Consider the following 26,073-nt stretch of genomic DNA (forward strand, 5'->3'; position numbering starts at 1 on the left):
TTGAGAACCCTGCATTAGTAAACAAATATTTCAAATATGCACGTGTCCTCATTTACTCCACGTTCTGGTTTGAAATGATTATATAGCGAAAGAGTGTTCATGTGTTCCACAATACCTGAGGTAATCTAAGTTCATGTTCTGGTGTGTTTAAGCATTGGGAGTTTGTTATGACCAATGAGACACTGTAGCTAGCTCGGTAAGGGGTTTTGGGTACTGAGGTGAGTGTTGGGCCATCCTAATTCACCGAGGTTCCAGGTCTCTATGCACAGTTCTGTAGGAGAACGGAATTCCCGCTACAACCTATTGGGTTTGTTTCCTTGAAGTCTTCATATCTTAATTTTTTACGTCTTCCTTACACCACTTATAAAATGTGCTTGGGAAGGTATCGTCTGCTTCTACTTTGTTATAGGACAGATCGTATGTGGCAGTTGCAATTTCAAACTTAGTGATTTCACCCCTCAGCTTACTTCATCCTTGAGTTTTAGGAGTTCTAAAACTGGAAAGAATCATTCCCCCATCTCCCCATCACCTACAGCTTCTGAGCTATATAGCTTCCTGCTGTAAGCAGAAAACCTGTCAGCTATTTCCTGTGGTAGGTGCACTATATTCCTTTCAGCATAGATGGTCGGTATGGTTACTGCTGCCTCTCATTGTATGAGTAGCACTTCCAGCCCCCTGCCTGCTGTTTCTGCGTGTTCTTAGTAACAGGCTTTAAGATGGTATAGTGTATATTCGGATCTTGAAGTGCAAAAGGCATTATGTGCCGGCTTGGCTGTTTCTAGCTTTTGCCTGTTGCTATCTGCAAGAGTCAATGTATAAGCCTGTGTTAATAATTGTATATCCCTTTATATTTCTTATGTTCGCTTGATATGACTGAATCCCTCATGATTTGCTCTAATTATCGATTCACAAGCTGCACAAAGGACTTGCTGAGAAGTCACTGATTCTTTGTTCTCTCCAAAGTAGGTCTTGACATAGACTAGATTGCATCGTGAAACGTTCAGTGTCCATGGTTTACGATTGATACCGTAAGTCCCCATTCTAATAGTAACCTAGTCTGTGTGCTGTCTTATTGGGAGTCTTTAGGAGTCAAATCAATGATTTTTTAGGAGTCAGAGAATGTGATATGAGGAAGTAGTCTATTCTCGAATGAGTTTGGTGTATATTTGATAGAAAAGTGTATTCTTTATCAATGGGACGGAAAAGGTACTATATGTCTAAGAGAACATGGTCTGCTTGTAGCCCTCTCATCATTGCTCTGTCTGAATTGTTAGGGGTATCTATTGGCCTGGTCCCATCAAGAACTGTGGCTAGCACTAGATTTCAATCTCCACCTTTAATCTTCTGTATTGACCCAAACTCAGAAAGCATTTTGGATAATCTGGAGAAGATTCTTTTTGGGGGAGCCGGGGGTACAGGCGGATACAACTAGGACTGTATTTTTCCTTATCAGCATTTAGGTAAATTAATATAATCCTTCAGTTGAGAGTGATCACAACCTCCTCTCTCTTGCTCTCCTTCCCCTGTGGATCGGGAACCTGGGGGTGCATACGTCTCATATAGCATCTATCACCCAGGAAGTACATTCCTCCAACTGCGGCAGACGTTTGAAGTGGAGCAAGCTTATTATAGACGAAGAGAAAGTGCTAGCTATTGGGGCACTCTTAGATTCAGCCCAGTCTAAATTGGACTCGCTGATTCCTTTGTCTGGGGAAGTCACTGTGCTTTTTTGTGATACAACCAAGGCCTTGAGTGATCTTTTCATTCTCCCAAGTAAGGCCTCCCGACCTGGCAAGAGCAAGAAGCTGTCCAAACCGCCGGGTTGGTTTACTAAAAAATGCAGGGGGAAGAAAAACGCCCTGATAGGTGCTGTCAAAAGCAAATCCCAGGCTGCAATTAGGCTGGCTAGGAAAGAGTACACCCAGACAACTATCACAGCAAAGAAAGAATGGGAGAATGGGTTCTGGGCGGATCTCATGGAAGCAAGTACGGGCAGGGATGCCAGAGGCTTTTGGAACCTTATAAGATCTAGGGATAGGCCAGATAGCACCCTGATGACGTGTAACATCCCAGCCCAGAACTGGTTCAACCATTTCTTGTCCCTCTATACCCCTTTGGAGGCGGCTTCCCATACCACCTTTTCTCTGGCTAACTGTACAGGGGATACTGAGGGATACTGACGGTGCTCCCTTCACTGCTAGAGAGGTGGAAGGGGTAATTGAATCATTGGTGCCCCTAAAAGCAGCTGGGCCTGATGGGATACCGGGCGACTTGCTACGCGCAAACCCCAAGGATTGGGGGAAGCTGGTTTCGTCATTGCTCAATGCTATCGATAGCGGGGCGCCTGTACCTGAATCCTGGAAGGGGGCGGAGGTTGTCCCGATATTCAAAAAGGGGTGTCAGGATAACCCCGCCAACTACAGGCCAATAAGTCTCATCGACTCATCACAAAAAGTGGCAGGCAAGGTGATTTTGGGAAGGGTGCTCCAGTGGGTGGACGACAATAACATCCTGTCGGACTTCCAAGCTGGTTTTCGCTCTGGAACCGGGACTATTGAACAGACCTTCAGACTGGCTCTCTTGTATTGGAAGGTGGTGGTGCTGGGCAAAGGCAGTCTGTATTTGGCCTTTATAGACCTTAAGACTGCCTTTGACCTGGTACCAAGGGAGGAGTTGTGGAAGGTCTTGTTAGAACTGGGGTTGCCTTCGTATATCCTATCCCTCCTCGTGAGATTACACGCTGGCAATTTTGCGCAGGTGCGATGGGGCACGAATGGTGAAAAAACTGACCGGATTCCTGTGGGAAGAGGCGTCCGTCAGGGATGTGTGCTAGCTCCCACTCTGTTCTCTCTTTATGTGAACGGAGTGGTTGAGCATTTGTTAAGAAATCCCTCGGATGCTCCGTCCCTGGCGGGCAAACGGATCCCAACACTGCTCTTCGCAGATGATACCCTTCTTATTTCAAAGACCCCCATGGGCCTCCAGAGCCTCCTGAATAGTTTTCAGGAGTTTTGTTCATTAAGGGGGTTAGTAATCAATACCGATAAAACCAAGTATTTGATTATGAATCCGCCTAAAAAACCTGGGCGTCCCCCGGCTTTGAATTCTATCCCATTGGAGAGGGTATCCGAGTTCGACTATCTGGGTATCCGCCTTAACGACTCATTTAGCTGGAACCCACACATCCAAAAAATGCTCCTCAGTCATAAAAGGGTGGGTGGAGTATTACTTAAGGAACAACGCTCCTCCACAAGCAAACCTATTGCCCCAGTTGTGGAGATATACAAAGCTAGAGGGGTTAGTGCCGCCTTGTACGGGGCGGAGTTGTGGGGCACTTGCAACCTGGACGCATTAGCAAAATCAGAGAGCAAATTTCTGAAAGACCTGATGGCTCTCCCGTTCAGTACACCTACAGTACCCGTGTTATTGGACCTAGGTTGCAGATCGATTAAGGACCAAGCCCTACTCCGCCCCCTGCTTCTTTGGGCTCGGTTGTGGCGGGTGCCCGAATTAGCCTACTATGCAGAGGTGCTATCAGAGGTCATGGCCATGGAAGGCTGGTCCAGGATCAAATGGTTGAGAGATATAAAATGGTTATTAGTGGAGTTAGGGCTGGGTGATGCGTGGGCATCGAGACCTGCCCCACCTAAAGCCATGATTAAGAAATTGTATTGGAATTGAGTCTCTTCTAAACTATTTTCAAATCCACGTCATTGTAATTCCACTGTAGCCTTTGTAAGGATTAAAGATGTGGTGGCTTATGAACCTTATTTAGATATGATCTCCATTCCTTTTGACAGGGCCCTGTATTATAAGTTCAGAGTGGGGACCCTACCAGTAGGTGAACTAGTTGCCCGATGGAAATCCTCTTACCAGTTCTCCCCCTTTTGTGCGCGTTGTCCCACTCGAGTAGAGTCGGTAGCCCACATTCTTTTCGAATGTACAGATTACTGTGCACCTAGGAGGCGCTGGCTCAAACCCTTATGTAGACATTTAAGTACCCGCCAGCACAAATTGGCGCTACGCATTCTAATGTCTGACACATCCACTTTGGTTGTTTGCGCTGTTTCAAAGTTTTTAAAGTGGTCATGGTTGATTCGTGTAAGAAGGTTGTCCTTGTCAATTTAATTCTTGTTTTAACTGTTTTAACATTTTATTCTCTTTTATCCCTTTCTGTGCAATTAGGAAGTGATTGCTATAAATATTGTGTTTTATAATTGTTGTACAAGCTTTTATGATATTTTTATATCGAAATATAGCCTATCAATCATTGTCTGTCTATGTCTCCAGACAACGTAAAGGGTAGGCACATATGTGCCACTAATATAGCCTGTTTGCATTTATCTGAGATATTGGGTTTAGCAGATGGTCCATTGGTGTACGCAGGTAATCTGCTGGCCTGGATGAGTCTGGCGCACCCAGTCACTTCTTAATTTCTCTGATTCAGATTGTGTTAGGTACGTTTCTCCCAAATGTTATAGGTGGGCTTCTTTGTCAGGCCTGCCCCCTCTGTTCACACTGCAATTGCTTCCAGTGCAGCAGAAATGCAGGCTGATCTGCTGCACAGAGAAATAAGGGAACAGTCTTCATGCCCCCTGTCTCCTAGAGAGAACTGTTAAGGAGTGGGGACAACTTAGAGGTCTGTAATATATCTATAGCTTCTGTGACTATTGCTTTGTCTTGGGCTGAGAGAGTGGAGAAATCCCGGCCATGGTCTTCTATAGTGAAAATGCAAATCCGGACTTCTGTGGAGAAGGACAAAAGTCTCTCCCTGGTTCCTCTGATTAAAATGCCTATTTCTCATACCCTGTTGGAGAAGTACCAGTTGTGCCTTAGGATTCTCTGTGTGGTATCAGTTGAGTTTGCTGTGAGATGTCCAGTCTGATTACTCTTTGACAGCTAGGAAGTCTTCCTCTGACGTCACCATGCTAGACGTGAAAAGACCTACTTAACTCTCCATATAAAACATAGCGGCATGCATCATGTCAACAGAGCATGATTATTCTGTAGTTGCAGTGAGTTACGTCAGTGGAGATTTACTCTAACAGTTGCACTTATTAAGGACATGCAACACCTATAACTAAAACAAAAACAAGAAACTGAAAGTGCTGCTACAGCCCACCTGGTACAGAGTCTCCTTCTCCACCAGTCTGTAGGGTGCCGGGTCAATGATCAGCTCCTCCATGCGCACTGTCTCCTGTAGCTGGCGGCATTCCCACTCTTCCACCTGCAGCAAAAGTAGAAGACCTTTCAGTGGTGGGGTAAGGCGGTAACTGGGTAAATGAGCTAGGTGACTGTCAGAAGGACATTTAGAATGTCTTGTGATTAGAAATTAGAAGAAAGTGAGCTGGTGAAGAGAGGTGGGTGATACAATCGGGGGATCGAGGAGCCAAGATGCCATCGGGGTCAAGTAGTGGAAAAGCCGCTGAATGCCATAGCTAAAGTGGGTGAGTAACAATATCTAGGTGGGAAAGGACTGTTAATGTCTGTTAGAAGATAAGTTGTTAGCCACAGTTATTCGTTGTCATCTCAAGACAATGAGCAGCAAGGAGGGGTCCATTATAGAACAGTTTGCAACAAATGGAGCTTCCTTTGCTCTTGAGTCTCAGGAACCCTACGTATTCGTTCTCCGCTGTAAGTGAGGGGAGAAATCCCGCTTTGTTGGTTTTCAGTGCTGGGTGGTGAAAGAATGCTTGCAGTGTCTGAGCAGAAGGCAAGATCTGGCTTGACAGGCACTCCTAAGAAAGAGATGGACCAACAGGCTGATGATCGCTTGACGTAGGTCCTTGAAAGCTGGCACGAGAGGCAAGCAATGGAAAGTACCATTTATTAAAGCAAGAGAGAAACAGACGTAAGATGCTTCTCAGGCATACACACTACATTTTTTTAACTTTCGGGGCTCTGGCCTAAGCAACATTTCATCCAAGAACCTTTTCCCTTTTTTATCCTGACATAACCTATGCGCTAGCAATGTCCCCCGTAGTGTGACCCGAGGAGGATGGGGCAGCTGAAAAGGGCCACATTTCCCAGTCGATATCCAGGACTAAAACCGTCCTATGACCAAAAATGTAATGAACTTGGGTCTGCTGTGACAGACAATGTTTATACTTCTTAACTTTACAGGCTTTCTTTTCTGAATTCTGGAAAAGTTTTGTTTTTACCCACCCTGGAGCTTTCTTTACTTCCTGCACTTTCTTTTACCTGATGCTTCAGGCTACTTTAGTCCTCTTCCTTGTGTGAAGGTTATGAAATAGTGGGCATGTTTATGTTTTGGTGTTGTTTGCATCGTTATTATTTACTTAACTGGTTTTGAAGTGATATTTATATTGGTCTTAACCCTCCCCCCCCCCAATAAAAGGTAAAAGAAAATTCTTGGCCTATGGGTTTAAAGGGACAGACAGGGGGTCATTGAGACCTGTCAGAAAGGATGCAGAGGGGACATTACAAACACAAGTAGTCGGGGTGAGAGAGGAAATTAAAAAGATTGTCGAGGCAGTCACGTGGAAGGTACTGGGTAGATGTTAGGAGGGATTTGGCGTGGGGTGAGGTGGGTAAACAGACGTGTGAGAGAAAGAGAGCTGGAGAGAGAGGCGGATGGAGTGGAGATGTAAAAAAGGACACATTTCCAAAATGCTTTGTCATCACTACGCATTGACAGCATCATTTTAAATTTACAAACCCTTTCCAACAGAGCGTACAAATAATTCCCTGAATATCCGCATTTAAAAAGAGCTCCCAGCACCTGGTCCCTTGTCTGCCCTCAAACACCACCAAATAAAGAAAGAACCAATGACAGCAGAGAAGAGAGAATGAGACGGAGCCACACAAGAAGAGGAGGATGGAATAAACCCCAAACCTTTGCGGATTTAACTCTTTCAGTGCTGGCCAGATTCAACAAGTGGAAGGATTGCGCTTTATGATGAGGCCTCGTGCTTTGATCTGCCAATGATGAGACCCCTTTTAGACCCTGCACAGTGCTGATGAAAGGTGGGCGGTCACTGCCGCAGAGCCACACATATAGGGCCGTATGTAAGAAAACATTTTCCCATAGATACAGAATGGGTAAAAAACCTTTGAAACAAAAAATTGCCCTTTTTCCTGTGTTACTGCCAAAGACCAGTTGGTTGGGCAATCACATCAGACCACTTTACCAACACCGGGCCGCTCTCTTATGGGCAGTAACACAGAACGTACAAAGATGTAAAATGGCTGGGTGGCCTCTGGATCAGCAGTGGGAGAATCTCTCAGGAGAAATGCTGAAGGACAATGCAACTGTGCTTGTAAATGGGGAACAGCCATCTCAGCACAGGTAGCAATGAGTGTGAAGGAAACAGAGACTTCACTAGAAACAAATAGCGCATAGGTAACAGCGAACAGTATGTGCACGCCACTCCTTGTTCTGGATGCACTTAGAGAGTTAACTGCATTGTGGGCTTGGAGAAATCCCTCCGACAAACCTACACCATTCTGTAAAGGGTTAAAAGAAACAAGGAGTAGTGGTGAGTGTGAGGTGGAAAAAAAGTTAAGTAACTCCAACCTCCTGAAAAACTGAAAGCAGGATAATCAAAGCACCCATCTCCTTAGCACTAAGGTCCAAAAACTAGGTGATAGCAGGCCCCTAAAGCACCATCATGAAGAGAATTTCTGAGTTTGCAATGGGCCGTATCTAGCACATGTCTTGCAAAGTCACCAGCTTCTAACCTGCAGCTATCTCACCAGAGACGAAGAGTATGCCCTCAAGAAAAGCACCCTTCTCGCTCTGTAGGAAAATGCTAGTGTAAGTAGGATAGTTAGTAAACACGCCAGATAAGTAGCCTTTGACTTTCTCATGAAAAAAGAACTGGGGTAACTGCTCCCTCCTGGGCATGATGGGATACTGGAGGGCTGTGAGCCCTTAAAGGTGCAGTGTCAGTTTTCAAACTGGCTTTGGTGTAGCGTATATGTCTACATTGACCTGATTCCTTCCACCCCATATCCTTAGAAAAAAGGTTTATGAATGAGGTTTTTTTAAAGAAAGGTTTGTTTTCTGGGTAATTTTTCTGTTGATTAATATTATTACTTTGGCCTCTATAAAAGTAAATTAAAGGAATTGGCTGATTTAAGATTATATATGAAAATGTGGACTTCCTGAAGTAATGTGAAAATGGAACACAAAGGAAGATATATTTTTTGAAGAAGTACTCCAGGAACCAGCACTTGGGTGGGACTAGTCAGTGATTATGATTATCAATGGGGATCACAAAGGAAGAAGTACTCCAGGAACCAGCACTTGGGCGGGACTAGTCAGTGATTATGATTATCAATGGGGATCACAAAGGAAGAAGTACTCCAGGAACCAGCACTTGGGCGGGACTAGTCAGTGATTATGATTATCAATGGGGATCACAAAGGAAGAAGTACTCCAGGAACCAGCACTTGGGCGGGACTAGTCAGTGATTATGATTATCAATGGGGATCACAAAGGAAGAAGTACTCCAGGAACCAGCACTTGGGTGGGACTAGTCAGTGATTATATTTACAAATACATTTTTCTACTGATGATTTCAATTCCAGGGTCTATAACTTGGGATGGTGCGTTCAACCCACACCCAAAAGGTACAGCACCCGATGAGTCAGTAATTCTGGGTGCGGTATAACCCCACAATTTTGATGTGGGACTACTACAGAGCCTTGCACTAGGGAAATGATATTGCAGTGTTAGGTAAGGAAGCTTTTTATCCAAAAATCCTGTTGTAGGCTTACTCTGTGTGATCTCACAGGCACATGGTTCTCCAAAACTCTCAAAACATAGACTTATCCTTGACATAGCCACACAGGTGAGGAGGAAATCAGTAGAACTATGGTCTTTGCAGTAAGCCCTCTCCACCCACGCTATGTGCCTCTCCTGTCACGAAATACAAGCTCTCCATGCACAGAATTCCACAAGCAAATCTGCATACTCTGCAGAAAGAAAGATAGCTGTATGCTATTTATGGATAGTGCACCCTGCCCAGAGATATCTTTTCATGCACCGGGGAATTCACCATTGAATTTATGAAGGATTAGACCATTACATCCTTGGTTATTGGAGGAAAGAAGAAGTTACTTACCTGTCACAAGTGTTCTTCCAATGGTATCTTCTCCTCTCCATCCATGTGTGTGTGTGTGTGTGTGTGTGTTTGTTTGTGTTTGTTGCCAAAATGGCCAGGAATACTTGGTCCATTAATAAAGGAGCCGATTTAAAGCCAATACTAAACGAGCACTTGAAAATGTATCTCATCAACCACATTCTGACACTTTTCCACTTATACCTAATATGAAAAAGAGGGGCCCCCTGGTTAGGATGTAGGGCAGACCAGCAGGGGAAAATACAGTATCCAATATCAACAGAAGGAGGGCTGCCCTATGTATTTAAATTAAAGGCTCTTATAGAGTCCGCAAATATTATTCAATTAACACAACTCTGAGCTCACTTTCAAGTGGTGGCCATTCACTGAGAGTTCAGACACGGAGTACAAAAATATATCATTTTATTTCCATATATATTTTTTCAAAGCTATATTTATACAGAATAGACAATAGTTAAATCACATAAAAATCAATAACGCGCCCCAAGTATCCCATTCATTCTCCAATCTTCATCACCACAACATCCTACTGCTCTCTCATCACCCATTCAAGCATTCATACCCTATTCATACATCCAGTAAACATTGTATACTAATACACTGGAATTGTCCTGCAACATCAACTCAGCACATCGCTGGGGAAAATGATGGTGGTATTAGCAGGACAGAATGTCACCACGCCAACGCGCGTTTCAGTGCTCGGCCCGATGTACGGCCGCACCTTCATCAGGGCATGTATACGATGGGACACACGCAGGGGCAACAACAATTCAGGAGAATGGCCACTCTCAAATAGAGCGGTCACCGGAAAAACAGTCTGATACGCTTGTGGGGATGATAGTATTTAAGACAATTTGCGTGATTCAATGAGGAACGGTTCCGTCAAGCAGAAAGCAGTTCAGAGAGTCGCAATGAATTGGAACTTCTTTTCTGTATGAAATACTGAGGAGCGTGAGCAGCTACTAAGGCGTGGTCTCCGATCAGAATGGACTTTTTTTCTTCTCCTTGATAACCAAAGTTTCTTTGACCCTCAAGTCACCAAACGGTAAACAGGACCACAGCGGGTTTAACTAATGTGAACTGTCACGGCCTCGGCTGAATGGATACCGGCATGCGAGGACGCCATGAGATGGTGGATAAAGGAGCTCTTGCCGGTTTTAAGTTTCCCACACTACCGGAGCGTCCGTCCCCCAGCGCGGGTTCAGCTGTTCCCGCGCTGGGGGACGGATCCATTCAGCCGGGGCCGTGACAGTTCACATTAGTTAAACCCGCTGTGGTCCTGTTTACCGTTATTGATTTTTATGTGATTTAACTATTGTCTATTCTGTATAAATATAGCTTTGAAAAAATATATATGGAAATAAAACGATATATTTTTGTACTCCGTGTCTGAACTCTCAGTGAATGGCCACCACTTGAAAGTGAGCTCAGAGTTGTGTTCATTGAATAATATTTGCGGACTCTATAAGAGCCTTTAATTTAAATACATAGGGCAGCCCTCCTTCTGTTGATATTGGATACTTTTCCACTTATAATATGTGCATGAGCCACAAGCTCCAATCCTAGTGGATTGCATGTCAGAATATCATATACAGAAATGTTGTCTGACATAAATATTGTGTCCCAAGTTTCATTTACAAAGATATCATCCCACTGAGTCTATATTGTCTTTTATTAACTCCAATGGGGCAATATTTTGTAGATGATATTTCAGACATGATATTTATATATTTCTGGCACCACTGCTTCTCCATGTCAGATTTAAGTCGCAAAGAGGGCACAACTTAACAGGTAATATCTACACCTCACAGACGAGGACGGTGGGTGACACGTGAATCTATGAATGCATCAGATCTGGAGAGATGTAGCTCCAGGTATGTTCTTTCTTTTCTCCGGCATTGGACTTTTTATATAGTCACCTGAAAAGGATGCAAAATAATGATTACCCATGAAGACGTGACATTGAAACTCTACGAATACAGTGTTTCAAACACACCTGTCCCAATTATATCTCAGCTGTGGGTGTCTGAGTCCAAGCCGCAGTGTTTAGTGTAACTCTGCAGCATTATCTGGATCCTGCATTGCAAATTCCCTACAAGGAAATTTCTGTATTAAAAGTCATGTCACCACCTTGTCCTTCGTGGTGTTTGTGTTTGTAAGCATGAGTATTTATACAGCGGAAACCAAGCTGAAAGACAATGGAGAGGTCAAAAGTGATGGCAACTATGACTTGCATCCAAATGGGAGAGCTGTCTTTGTTTCACTGGAAGTGCAGTCAATTGGAAATTGATGGCATCCCTTAGGGCATCCCTGAGTGTGCCCTAAGGGATGCCATCAATTTCCAATTGACTGCACTTCCTGTGATATTAAGTACTCGTCTTTAGGGTAGAAGACGACACCTTAGGAGCACCTGTTTAAACTTAGCAACTTTTCAAGATTCAAGTTAACAATAGCTGTGCACACGTCGATCAATCTCAAAAGAGCTGTCTTTGTTGACATCATAGCATGGTAGGAGATCAAATGGATTTCTTCAGGTCAATATGTTCCTTGAAGGGAGAGTGTTCACCTTCTTCATGAAAGTGTTTGGTGGTTTTTCTTAATTGTATTTCTTGTTTCAGGTCTCCCAATTTTCTGATTACTTGTACTGGTTTCATCACCCAGTATCTTGATGTTGCCAGCTAGGAAGGGTGGTGGTTGGTGGTGACTGCCTTGAATATGACACAGGTTGTTCTGAAGAAGGGAGCTTGCTCCTCCTTCAAGGGTACTTTTTATTCCTTGGTGCCAGTATCTAATGTATGATACAACTCATCCTGCGATATCCCAATAAACAGATGGTCGAACCACAGACAATTTATTTGCCTTCTTAAATTCCTTTGTTATATCTCCCTTAGAACATTAACATCTCTCTGGATGTGATTACGTGTGCTCCGGTATAAGATCTTTGCTTATAGCATGAGATAAATAACAATATCCTGTGGACCATAGTTTATTGGATGCTGTAAATAACTCCAGTTTGAAGGTGCTCCCGCAAAAAATGGCGCATAAAAGGCAGATGTTGGTACTTATTACACCAAAATACGCATATCCCGGTATTTTCTTGGTCCTTAGCATGGTAAGTATTAGTAGGTTTGCTGGGCTTCAAAGGGCAAACAAGTATTTTTTCTTAGTGGTGATGGGATATTTGATAATGGCTCTGTTGTCATTGACATCCTCAATCTGGAGGCCTTAGCTGCCTCTCTTGTGGTCAGTATTGTCACACTGAGGCAAAGAGACTTTTGTTGCCACTGTCCCCATCAATATGGTAAAAAGAAAGGAACCTCTCCAATGGAGGAGGATGTCTTTGGAGGCAACCGCTTCAATATTGAGCTCAGTGGCAGAAGTGGCCCATACAAGAGACATTTGTTGACTAGATTGTTCAAACTAAAGAACAGTTCACAGATTTTGAAGACGTAGAATGTCGCTCAAAATTGAGACAAACTTCACAGATGGGCATCATGCCCATGGCAAAGTCACATTCGTCTCCCTTTAATGTTCATGAATCCTATTTTCTACCTTATGCCTTGTGTTGGGATTTCCGATGTTAATGTGTGAGAATCTTTGAAGAGTGTAAGATAGCCTCCCACTCATTTGGTCAAGGTAGAAGTTGGCACATCCTTTGATGCAAACCGTTGCTGTATCATCTGCATCACTTTCTCTCTGTGCAACCACAACAATTGTTCTTGAATTGCAAATGACTAAATGTTACTGCCTTTCTTGGCCCACATGATTGTCTCATAGGGAAATTTATTTCACAGAAAAGAGGTGGTTCAAATTTTCTGCTCATCGGTCTGGACAATACTACATTTAGGGCCAGATACACTATTGCACTGATCGCAAACACTGGATGCACTTTGTGACTAGTATTTTTGCGACCAGTGTGGAATTTTATTAAACTACCCATGTGCCATTAAGTTGGTTCATAAAACTCCAATTCGAAGTGGGTAACAACCTGACCTACCTCATTAATATTTAGGAGGTAGGTCTTAAATTGCGACTTGGTTCACTTGGGCACACTTACAGGGACATTGGACTGAAAGGGTCACCAGGATACCATATCTGTGATCTTGTTTAGATAAAGTAAACACATTTCAAATGCAGCTCGGCTTTCTTAAAGAAAACACGGCTTCTTTTAGCAAACAAAGGTTTTCTATTTTTGGGTTTCACTGAGGGTTGGCAGTGGTTCCCCACCCTACTGTCAACTCCCACTGAAACTTAAACAAAAATTGACAAAGGGGAAGGGCTGACAAGGGGACGTTTTCCCCGTTGCGAATCAGTCACCTCCTCCTTTGCAGAGTCTGTAACTTTGAAATACTTTGAAACCAGAATTCCAGTTGCAAACCAGTGACATATCTGACTGCAATTTGGAAGGGATGCCCTCAACAGGACCCTTCCAAATTTAGATTCAGTATCCTGTTGTACACCAATTTTATCGATTCTATAAACCTTTTCCAGTCCTAAAATGGCTTTGATACTTAATATATGTGAGTGGTGGCAAACCCACAAATTTTGCAGTTGCATTCTTGTTTGTAAATCTTTTCCTAATCTTGTGTTGTGAAAAAAAGGATGGCTGCACAAAAAAAAGGTGTTACTCGAGATAGGGTGCATGGGGCTATGGTATTGTAGGAATCTGCCTCTGAACTGATAGTGAATTGATGGTCAGGGAATTCGAGTCCCCATCATGAAGTCTTGCATACGTCCCAAAGAAGTTGATTTAAAATCCTGGCTGCAGTGGGATTAAATCCTCTGTTTCCAGAGCATGAATTCTAAATCCAGTCTCCTCGGGCCATTATCACTCACAGACTTTACAAGTGGTCGCACCATAGCAGAGCATGGTGTAGACGGGGTCGCGCTCGGGGCCTTCCTTTACAATACTGCTTTCCCACAGGATCATCCTTCCTTGTGAGGTGCAATTATTTCTATTTTTAATGAGCAGGCCTGTTGGAGTAGATTAAATAAAAACGTTCTCCAAACAAGTCTGTATCCCCCTATTAAGCCAAAATCTTAGGAGCTGACAGAAAACCAGGAGGTTTGAAAAAAATCTCTCCTTCGGTAGAGTTATAAAAGCCTTCAAGTGAGCTTGTTTTTGAACCAGAGTCTTGGTAGAGTTATAAAAACCTTCACGTGAGAATGTTTTTGCACCGTTATTGTTTCAGCACCAATCAACAATCAGCCCAACAAGGCGGGCCTGGCTGCTGTCGTTTCAGAGACATTGTTATGACTGGAATGGAATCCCTTGTAACAAAGAATGTTTGGGCATTTAGGGTTAGTGTGACCCTATGTGTGTGAGTTCTTAGTTTTTTATCAACTTCTTACTTGGTGAGGACAGAAAAAGTAGAGAAGCCAAGGTCAACGTTTTCCGGCACAGCTATGTAATCATCATCGCCTCTGGTCTGTGATTGTTCACAATGGACAATCTCTCTGGCAGATGCTTTGTCAGTTCCTTCTAACAAATCTCAAAAATCTTATGAAGGTTCCATCTGGGGAACCGCCAAACCCGAAGCATACTCTCGAAGAAACCAACATTTGGCCCCGGGTACGCCAAATCTCCACATCATCTTGTCAGAGCTGACACAAATTGATCCTGTTCTCCAGGAGTCCCTCAGAGTACCCCCACCACTCCCCTCCTTTATGATCTGGGGAGGAAAAGGATCGAGGACATGATTAGACTTCGCCCCCTCCTATATTGGAGGCGTATAAAAACTACCCCGGAACTGAGCCACTATGCTGCTGCCTTATTGGATGTTGACAATTCTGACACCTTTCACAAAGTAGTTTGGTTAAAAGAGGTGAGGAAACTACTTCAAAAACTGCACCTTGAACACTTGTGGTCTGAAACCGACCCTGATGACTTTCCTTCCAAGAATGCATTAAAAAAGCTATATTGGGAAATGATAAATAATGCCGTATTGGTCTCCAGCCAATCCCCTGCCTTGACATCCCAGTTTTTAGAGATAAAAACACTCCCTATGTTTGAATTGTACTGGGACCTGATCTCCAAGCCTCTAGATAGGAAATTGTTTTTTGAGTTCAGAGTCGGCACCCTACCCCTAAATGCTTTTACTGTCAAATGGTCCCCTGATAACGTTAGCACATGCTTTTATTGTAAATCCCTTGCAGAAGATATCTTGCATTTTTTATTCGTATGTCCATTATATGCTGCCCCAAGGAGCAGATGGCTGAAACCTGCATGCAAAAACCTGGGCACAAGGAGATGTCTCGAGGCTTACAGGGTCCTGAAATCAAATTGTGCCCCTCAACTTGTAACTGCAGTCGCCAAGTTCCTGGGATGGGCTTGGATAATACGCACGCGCACTTTAAAACCCCCATGAACTACATGAACTTCCTTTGGACTGTGATGACACTTTTAATGTGTAAATTCTAAAGATTTTTTATTCGCCAACAATGCATTATCGCATGCCATTTAATATGTTTTTTTTACTACTAGATTAGTATTTATTATGCTTAGATAGGGATGAAAGCTTTTATGACAATGTTGTCGAATAAAGTATTTAAACTTGAACTTGAATTCCTCCACTCTTATTGGGCTTCTCCCTTTTCACAAACAGAAGGAGGCTTATCATTACCTGCAATATTTTCTGTTACTGATTTAGAGTGAAACTGCTCATTCATTGAGTGAACATTGTTTTTCTGAAACTTTAATCGATTTAAAATTAGGAATAAATGTAACAGATTGATCTAAATTTAAATTCAATGGAACACTTATTTAAAATAGTAACTGAATACTCATCTAATACTGTAAATTATAAAAAGGTTATCCAAAAAGGTACCTAAAAATAAGGCATAGCTAAAAATAAATAGTTACAAAATTCATATCAATAATTGTAGGCAAATTAAGGCATATTTATAACTGTAAAAAAAAATCAAAACACTCCTAAATCTGAAACAAATCGGCCCATGGTCACGTAAAACTGCAAATAATGTGAAAAATGTGTATTTAAATGTGCAAGTAAATTCAAATTTGATAATTCAAAATGAAAAATAAGTAAATGGCTTTTATTTCATTTATTTTTATTTGGATAATTAAAAGAAATACTAAGGCTAGTCCTGCAATGCTTGTATCATTGCCACTCTCCCTAGTACTGTTGTCGCGTGTGGGATTAGTATGAACACTATCTTTCCTATTGGACGAGGGAATCCATCATTATTCCATAAGGTCTGGATTCATGCCCAATGTAGGGATACTCATATGGAATGTTTCAATTAATTTAAATAGTTAGGGTTATTCCGATAATGTGCCATGGACCGCCCCTCGAGGCAACCCTGCATTAGGAAGTCAAAAGCATAGAGAGGAATTGTTTTGTTGAGAGTAACCACGCCACCAATCCACCGACACCAACCACACCAATCATGACACCTGTGTTCATTTGCCTTCCCCATACACAGTTTTCCTCTCACCTCTCTAACAGTCTGGGAATCAAACACTTCCCTTCCATCCTGCAAAGGAAACTGATGGTTAACAGACTGCTCAGCCATAGGCGAACAGACACAATATGATGGACTGGCACCCAAGATAAGAGGCATCAAATGCAGTGCTGTGAATTAAGACAAGTTTAGGCCCACCTATGTTGATCTGGGTTCAAACAGGATTTAAAGCAAGCAGAAGTAAATTACATGAGCTCACATGCAGAACCACAACAAAACATTCTCAAAGCAAAAACTTTTTTGATTTTTACAACTGAGACCATTTTGCTTCAAATGAAAATGTGAGAGATGGATTTTTCTAAAAGCCCAGTGGTAAATATGACACATGTTTATAAAGGAAGAGTGAGAGAAAAGAAAGATGTGTTGTTTGAGCGATAGAGAAAGGAACAAAGACAATAACACAGGTCATATCTGTAGAATGATAAAAAACATAAGAGAACAAGGCAAGGGCAAGATAATAAAAAGAAACACGATACTTCCTGCGGTACCCCAGTGATGGTATATTCAGTCATATGTTGGGATCATTCTTTGCCGTCGAGCTGGGAGTGTGACAGTGATTAACAATACCAATGCACAACATCAATATACTCGAAAAGGTTTAAAATCATGGTTATTTGATAGGCCAATCCCCTAGTGGAAAAACCCCAAATCACAGAGAATGAGGTGCAAGTGCATCAAACTTCACTCCTTCATGAGGCCACCAAAACTCAGATCTTGAGCACAAGTGTGCATGGATGAAGAGTGTGTGGGTCTCAAGTGGGAGGAGGGATGACTGCATATGACTCTATGAAAGATACTAGTGCGAAGGAACTGTAGGTACAGCTGAGTAACTCGTATCTTCTCCAGCATTGGATCCTTCAAAGATTCACATGCTTGTATCAGAACAGCAAATTCAGCACGCATATATGGCAGCAGAAGGTGGGAAATGAGGCTCAGCTTAACAGAATAGATGGCGAACCACTGCCTGTCCTACCACTGACTCCCTTGCAGCCTCAGGTTCTAGGCAGTAGTGTCTTGTGAAAGTATTGCAGCTCTTTGAAGTGATTCCTATCCATCAATCTCCAAGTGATAGTCTTGCGTAGAGAACTGCCATCACTGCAAGCCCATTTGTAGAGCTCGCCATTGCCGTGCCCCAATAGGGTTGATTTGTTTCTTGTGGTAGAGCATGATAACGGCTGCTGGTCATCTTGCTACCCCTTGTCTGGAGAGACGCCGCCCTTTCTGCAGATGCCCAAAAGTAATCAATAAATGCTTAAAAGCCTGATTGAGTGATGAAGTACCCTATCTACCAAACTCTCAGTTCACCCGCTCTATTTTGCGCCAACTGGACCGTCAGTTTTCCAGCGGCAGGGTCCCCACTGGCTCTGGCATTGGAAAACGTATTCTGAAGCCCCAATGGTGTACGGAGTAAGGATATCAGACCGCCCGCCTTATTTAGAGCGAACTTCTGGTGTCCTTCATTTTCTATCAGTCACCGCCAGGTAAGAACAGAAACAAATAATGACCCTCACACCCTCGGATAAAAGTAAGAGGTTGTGAGGGCCATTAGCTTTTTGTTTTTCAAAAACAAACTTTACTGAGTAACTAAAATGTAGTGTTCAGTCGATACAACACGGTGGCAACATACCAAACTTTCAGTACCTTCACTGAAGGTATGGAGATCACGGCGCACTAATGGATGGCGATCTCCAGATTTGGCTGATGACAGCCCGGCCAAGGTGTTTTGGAGAAACAATGGTTCTGTGACCACTGAAGCTGAGGAATGCATGCTGTGAGCTCTGTAATTTTCTTCAAATAAAAGAAGCAGTTTGTTTCTAAATAAGCTTTGTTGTCTTGGATTTCTTACCTCTCCGTACTGATTATTTACTTGGTACATTTGGCGACAATTTGTTTTGGGAAATTTTCCCAAGAATTATGGAACTCGCAGCCAACGGCACTGACACGTGTGCCAGTATTTGTTTGTTATTAGGAAACCCTTGTCAGGGAAGGACGTTTTACTGGGAGGTTTGGCTAATCTCTTCAGCCTATCGCTGCACGAAGCTGAACTTGTCGGCTGTTGAGGAAAACATTGCTGGAGTTGTTCGCCTGTCTGAGAGGTGGAGCTACTTGTTACTGTCAATTGTAGCACGGAGCTGTGTTTCTATTTTATTTCCTCAATTGGCAGTATCTGTTGTATTTGAAGGCTTTGCAGGTGGCACTTTCCTATTGGTGCGCTCAGCGAAGCCCAATCCTGGAAGGATTACTTCCGGTGGTAACTGTCAACATGGCATAGGGTGATGCATTTCACTTTATAATTCTGTTTTCTCATTCAATTGGGGGTAGATTTTATAGCGGCTTCACGCATGTATGCAAAGTTAAAGTAGTTGACAGGCACACATAGAGGTGTGCCTTTCAGCTTGTCTGCAGTGACAGGCACACCTCTATTTTGTGTAGGTACTTTTACTTATTGGTTGTTTTCTGTCATGGCGTCATCATCCATGTCTACTTATGTGCAAATCAATTCATTTATGGAACAACCTGGCAAACCACCTATCAAACGGTCTTCATGAATTAATTATTTTGAGAACTATTTGGTAGCTGTAAGGGCAAGAAGGGGGCAGTAGGTGTTCAACAATTTACCTAAAGTGCCCGCACCCACTGATGAAGAGAGTGAATGGGATGCCTTTTTGGAAGCCAAGACACGGTTACAAAAAAAGTTTTGAGAAGAACATTGTGCTAGAAAGGTTTAACTTTGTCAAGAGAAAGCAAGCTGCAGCTGAGCCTGTTGAGAATTATTTATCTGCTTTAAGGTTTTTGTTAATTAAATGTAACTATGGTGTTGCCATAGACACACATTTGCGTGACCAATTTATTTTTGGTTGTTTCTCAAGGAAGAGTCAAGAAACACTGTTGTGTTATAGAGACCCATCTTTGTGGAGTGTGATAACTATGGCTAAGAGTGTTGAACGGTCTATGGAGTCCAGATGTTGAGCAAATTGATTTAATTAAGCTCAAAGATAAAAATGTGAAACATGGGTCTAAAAATGATACATTTTGTTACAGATGTGGCTCCAAGGCTTGTTTGTGAAACTCATAATATTGCCCAGCAATGGGAAAATGATTAACAAAATGCAAGAAAGTTAGACATTTTTACAGAGTACGTAGGATGGCAGTGGGTAAAAATGCTGCTAAAGTACAAAGTATAGAACTGTTGGGAGAAAGAGAAAATTCTAGATCTCTCTAATATGGTGTTGAACTTAGATGTACAGGAAAAGTGGTGTAGGAAAGTCAAGGATGCTGTATGTCAGTTACACATTGGTGAAAAAGCTCTTTGTGGAGATGTTATGTGATTCTGGGGACCCTATTACAATTATTTCGGACACCTTGTTTAATTCACATTGGGGTAGCATTGTGATGTTGAAGTCACCAAATGTGCACCCAAAAGCATATGGTGATCAGGACATTGATATGCTTGGGTTCTTTGAGGATTGGATTGTATGTTTAAGTAGGAAAGTAATTACTAAGATGTATGTAGCAAAGATGGGAATGTAAATGTAAATGTAAATGTATTGGCATTTATATAGCGCACTACTTACCCGTAGGGTCCCAAGGCGCTTCGACCGCTGCGAAACCCTTCCTGGCTTCCCTGAGAGATGGTCCCTTACTGGGTATCTCCAGGGTGAGACCAGGCATCCCCGGCGGTCTGGTGGGCCGTTAGTGAAGATGAGGCAAGCTAATGCCCAGAGTTGCCGAGTGTGAGCGCTGATCAGAGTGGGCACCGAGGCGAGATAATTATCGAGTTCGCTGACCCTGGTCCAGAAACCTGCCGCGCCGGGAATCGAACCCTGGTCCCGGGCCGTCCTCTGCTCTCGGGTCTGCCGCCTCTAACCAGTGAGCCACACTACTTCACAGTAGACTTATAGTGGGTTGGTAAGACCTGCTAAAATTGTGAATCCTTCTCGTTCCTGGTGCAGATCCTCCTGTAAGGCTTTCTAACATACCTGTGGCACTTGTTCAGGTTGTAAGTCAACCAGAGTTTGATCATATTTGGTTACTCCACATAGTACTATGGGAGTGTTGCCTTTTGTGTTGTTCCGTAAAAGACTTCCCAGGTGTGCTATTTATCCAGAATGGGTCAAAGTATTAAGTAAGAAAAGGTTTGAGACTATGGATGCCACTGTTTTGGGGAAAGTAGCAGAAAAGCAGAGTAGAACCAAGGAGTTTTATGATGGTAAATTTAAAGCGAAATTGGCCGATGTAGCTGTTGGGGCCTGGGTTTAGGTCAGGATTCCCACAAGGGTAAGAAAAAGTCAGTCAAGATGGTCTGCACCAGCTGTGGTAGACAGAGTTTCGCAAGGCACTGTGTTTTTGCGTAGGAAGGGATGGTGGAGTAAAAGAGTTTTAGTTAAAGTTACATGTGAACAAGCGCAGAAGATTAGGCAAATCAGAGCCTTAGAGAATGGTGATACCTATGATTTTCAATGTGAAAAAATGTTTGAAGGTGCCCTAGCAGGTTCACGGTCGCAGGTTCCCAACACCGAAGGGTGTCAGGCTGATGTGGCTAGGATTTCAGGTAATGAATGTTCTCAAACGCAGAAGGGTGGCAGCTCTAGTAATGAGTGTGTTCAACTTCCCTCTACAGTGGTGTGGGGTTGTAAGTGTCTCAGCTGGTGAGTTTGTTGGTGTGGCTGCACAGGCTCAGCATGTTTGTGAGTCTGCTCAGTCCCAGATCTGGTTCAGGAGGAGTTCTACATACAATGAGGGCATGCCCCCTAGATTCAAAGTCTATTTGGTATCTTAAGAATTCAATTCTTGAGTTTCTGCTTTAGCTTTAAGTTTGCATTGGTTTAGGTTTATTTTTGTTGTTTTGTTACTCCTTTCCCTTTGTTTTGTTTATTTATGTAAGGCGGAGGGTGTTGCATGCTGTATTATTCATGTTGACTTCAGGTTGCACTTGCGTGTAAGCGTACTGGCACTGTTGTCTCTTTCACGTGTTCACCGCTGCACGCGAGGGTTAAGTCAATAATAAACATGGCTGTTGGGTTGAATTATTCTTCGACATTGCATCCTCTAGCCATGTCTGCTTTTATTTGAAATGTTGTGTGGACATATATGCGACAGCAGCTTCTGTTAAGTCAGTTGCTGTCTGACCACTGAAGCCGAGGGCTTTGTTTTTACTTGGAATAAATGAAAGAATAAAAGAAGCCGTTTTTTCTAAAGAAGCTTTGTGGTCTTGGATTTCTTACCTCAGACTGTTGGTAGTGAGAGGGAAGAGAATTGGGCAAGATCACTTTCTGCAATATGTTTGCAATATGTTTGCTTACCCCAGACAGTCAGAGAAATTAGATGCACGTTCCCCGACGCGGCAAAATCCATGTAGACCATGGCAATAATGCTTATATTGGCACAATGTTAAAGATTACTGCCTAACATTTACAGGGTACTGAGAGTGGATGAGGGTATGGAGGGGTTGCGTCAACGGGCCACAGAAGGTAGACCACAAGCATTAATGAACCACTCACGAAGCAGGAACAGTCCAAAGCATTCCCGCGGGTCAAAATTGTATCTAGTAATGCCTGCTTTAAACTGGTACAGTGTCGGGCTCTCACCCAATTTGTGTGCAATGCCACACCGTGTCAGTGAACCTTTTACACCTGACATGTTGGTGCTCCTCGATTCAAGTGTTCTGGTCTGAAGTGCTAGTGTCCTACAGCAAACCACAGAGGGATTTCCTGAAAGATCTGTAAAGCAATGCCTCCTAGAAAGGGGTAAAATGAAAAATAAGTTCTCAGCCTTGGGGGTGGTGGGGAGGGGTACTGGCCAACAGGCAGGCTTGCCAACCACTGGCTGCGCTCACAACCAGCAAAGGTGATCAGCTGGATCAAAGATACATTGAAATGGTCATTGGCGGAAGAAGGACACATTAAAAAAGTAAGGAGAGATGAGAAACCTGCTGAGGACCTAGTGCTGTAAACCTATAGACCTGCCAGATGCTAGGCCACCATGATCTAAGGTTACGTAAACTAAGTGTCTCAGCACATAAATAAAGCTAGTCAAAACCGTTGCTTTTCCTATTTTCTGCATATAAAGAACCCCAATAATAAGATATTCCAATGCTGGGAATCTACATACATAATGATGCAGAATACTCATGAACCTTTACGGTTGGACATCCCCGCGTCGGGATGAAAACTAGCCCCACTTGGTAGTAGAGTTACTCCCATGGAAACTGCCCCACACTGGCTGAATTTCCATGTGAACAAATGCCAATTGCAAGGCCACACCTCACCCTTCATGATTCTGTGAATTAGGGGTGGGGTTTTGCCCTCGTGCAGTCCAGTTTTGCGCATGTAAATTGAACTTTGGTGCGTAGCATAATCTGCGAATCAGGCTCAGTGGTTTTAGTTCTAGTGGTCCAGATTCACAAAGGTACTCATGGCGGAGGCCCTGTAGTTGTTGAGGAGTCTCCGCCCTTGGGGCGGAACCTCCGCCATCAAATTCATTGCAAAGATTCCACCCCGAGTGAGGACACTCACCCACAAATTCGGGCCTCCGACACGAGTGCGTAGGCCCTTTGTGAATCAGGCCCTCTGGGACAATCAACCTCAGCAGTCACGGTGGAGGCCTCTCAGTCGCGGCAGAGGTCCCGCTTCTGGTGGGACCTCTGCAATGGGAAACTGCTGTACGAAGGTCCTGCCATGACTGCAAGGCTTCTGCTGCGACTGCGGAGGCCATTTGTAAATTAGGCCCTCGGTGTTTAAAAAACATCGAACACAGCAGAATGATATCTTAATCCAATAAACTCAACAGCACAAATGATTTTCTTCGTTATTTCTGGAGGGGGTGCAGTTCAATGAAATATGGACACAAAAAATAACAGAGTTTAGTACCACAGAGGACAGACACAGATGATTCCTGCTAATGTGGTTTTGAGGAAAACATAGCCCACCTTAACAGCCTTGAAGTCTTGGGGGCATTTAGAACCCACCAGTAAATACAGTGTCACTGGCCCATGGCGGTAATTGCATTTGTATAAGCCATTAACAATAGCACCAGCATGTTCTCTAACCTTAGGGAGGTGTTTACCAGGTGACTGTGGCTCTTTAGAGGTCTCATGATACTACTGGCACAGTGGCAATGCTCAGCACGACACAGATGCCCACTAACCAGATTAAAGGATATCCCACCTGATTTGCCAAGTTCTATGTCACCTCCTTGGTCTGGCTTCTGGTTCTCTTTTTCCAAAGGACCTTTTTAGGTCAAGCCCTGAGCCAGCGCACAAGCGCTGCTCTGGGGTTGATCTGGGGTATTTCACTACGTGAAGGAAGCCCCACCCACTCCCCCACCCATCTTTTTTATTGGCTTGTGTCCTTGCCCTTCTTAAATGCTGGCTTCCGATTGGTTTATGGGCTTGTTAGTCCCTCCTTATGACCGCCATGTCGTCATTTGTATCCTTCCATGGCTACTGGCCCCTTTACTACGAGTGTTGCACGGTATGTGTTATTTAGACTATGAGCACTATTTTCTTTAATAAGGTTCTCTTACTGCCCGTGCCTTCTCCCCCCTCCTGCAGTCCATGCCTTCTTGCCGCCCCCGCCCGCACTCCGTTCTTCGTTCCTTCCCACCCCTCTGCCCCCGTACGCCCGCACTCCCATTTGCAATGCAATAGGTCTCGCGTAAATGCAAGTCCTATTGCATTGTAAATGCTTGTTTCTGTTACTATTAGTTGTTAACCAAGTGCTGTAGACGGGACGGAGCTGGCTTGAAAATGGAGAAAAGTAGCTGTGGTGCATGAATGAGCCCTGAATGTTGAAGGCTTTTTAGCAGCCTACTGGCTCCTGGGAGGTCGGGTGAATGACAAAAAAGTGCACTAAACTACACCTCCGAGGATCTCCATACTTTGAGTAATAAACGAAAAGGTGAATTCACTGAGGCATTTCCATCCCGATGAGGATGCAGTGTATTGTAAAAAATATGATCACTCTTACTTTTTATAATAGGTTTTGTGGCTTCAGTGCCCCTCCACCCAAAGTAACCAGTGACTTACCATGGTGTAGTATTGGAAACGTTTCTTGCTGGTCTTCCTGTGCCTTCCATCACGGAATATTCGTGGGTGCTGTAGAGGTGAAAATAGTGAACAAGTCATGTGGGATGTGTATTAGCCAAAACTTCTATGACCCTCATTACCAGATAGGTGGTTTTCCTTGAGGAGATTTACAGCAGCTGCAGTTACCATTATGGGCCAGGGTCTCTGCAAAGAATTCTATTACGATTTACACCTGCAGGAATGGGTAATAAATGTCCAGATATGTAATTGCTATGCAGAATTCTGCACGGTAATCCAAGGTTGCAGACATTGATCCACAGCGGCAGACACTCTTCCTAAGCAGCGGGCATTCATTCAAAGCAGCAGAAATTCATCCATTGAACTCGTCCACAGCAGAAGAAACTTCTCCAATCAGCAAACATTCATCAGTATAAGCAGCCATTCAGTCGTCCATAGCAAAAAGACCCTCTTTCAATGCAGGAGACACGTCCTAAGGAGACATTGATCCATAGCGGCAGACACTCTCCCTAAGTAGCAGGCATTCATCCAAAGCAGCAGACATTCATCCATTGAACTCGTCCATAGCAGCAGAAACTCCTCCAATCAGCAAACATTCATAGGTATCAGCAGCTATTCAGTCATCCACAGCAAAAGACCCCTTGTCAAAGCAGGAGACACTCTTCAAAGTTACAGACACTTATACAAAGCAGTAGGCAGTATTCTGAAGCAGCAAGGGAGTATCCAAAGCAGCAGACACTAATTTACAGAGCTCATCCATAGCAACTGAAATACTTCCAAAGCAGCAGAAACTTTCATCCACTGAGTTCATCTCAATAGCAGCAGACACTCTTCCACAGCAGGAGACATTCATTCACTGAGTTCACCTCAGTAGCAGCTGACACTCTTCCACAGCAGGAGACATTCATTCACTGAGTTCACCTTAGTAGCAGCAGACACTCTTCCACAGCAGGAGACATTCATTCACTGAGTTCACCTCAGTAGCAGCAGACACTCTTCGACAGCAGGAGACATTCATCCACTGAGTTCACCTCAGTAGCAGCAGATACTCTTCCACAGCAGGAGACATTCACTCACTGAGTTCATCTCAATAGCAGCAGACACTCTTCCACAGCAGGAGACATTCATTCACTGAGTTCACCTCAGTAGCAGCTGACACTCTTCCACAGCAGGAGACATTCATTCACTGAGTTCACCTTAGTAGCAGCAGACACTCTTGTACAGCAGGAGACATTCATCAACTGAGTTCATCTCAGTAGCAGCAGACACTCTTCCACAGCAGGAGACATTCATCCACTGAGTTCACCTCAATAGCAGCAGACACTCTTGTACAGCAGGAGACATTCATCAACTGAGTTCATCTCAGTAGCAGCAGACACTCTTCCACAGCAGGAGACATTCATCCACTGAGTTCACCTCAATAGCAGCAGACACTCTTGT

The 26,073-nt window shown here is 43.6% G+C and overlaps 1 protein-coding gene across 2 annotated transcripts in view; it reads right to left on the reverse strand.

Moving 5' to 3' along the window:
- LOC147678662 (chloride channel protein ClC-Kb-like) overlaps positions 1 to 26,073 on the reverse strand; it is a 253,087-nt gene that overhangs the window by 13,977 nt on the left and 213,037 nt on the right. Inside the window, exons 19-21 of one of the 2 annotated variants that reach the window (XM_086946112.1) lie at positions 24,616 to 24,684; positions 16,563 to 16,601; positions 5,123 to 5,227 (exon numbers count right to left, since the gene is read on the reverse strand). In XM_086946112.1, the coding sequence (XP_086802238.1) occupies positions 5,123 to 5,227; positions 16,563 to 16,601; positions 24,616 to 24,684 (213 nt within the window). The remainder of the gene's footprint in view (positions 1 to 5,122; positions 5,228 to 16,562; positions 16,602 to 24,615; positions 24,685 to 26,073) is intronic. The other variant, XM_086946113.1, reaches the window with a different exon arrangement.

Source organism: Lissotriton vulgaris, chromosome 12 (assembly GCF_964263255.1).
Source record: "Lissotriton vulgaris chromosome 12, aLisVul1.2, whole genome shotgun sequence".
NCBI classification, from domain to species: Eukaryota; Metazoa; Chordata; class Amphibia; order Caudata; family Salamandridae; genus Lissotriton; species Lissotriton vulgaris.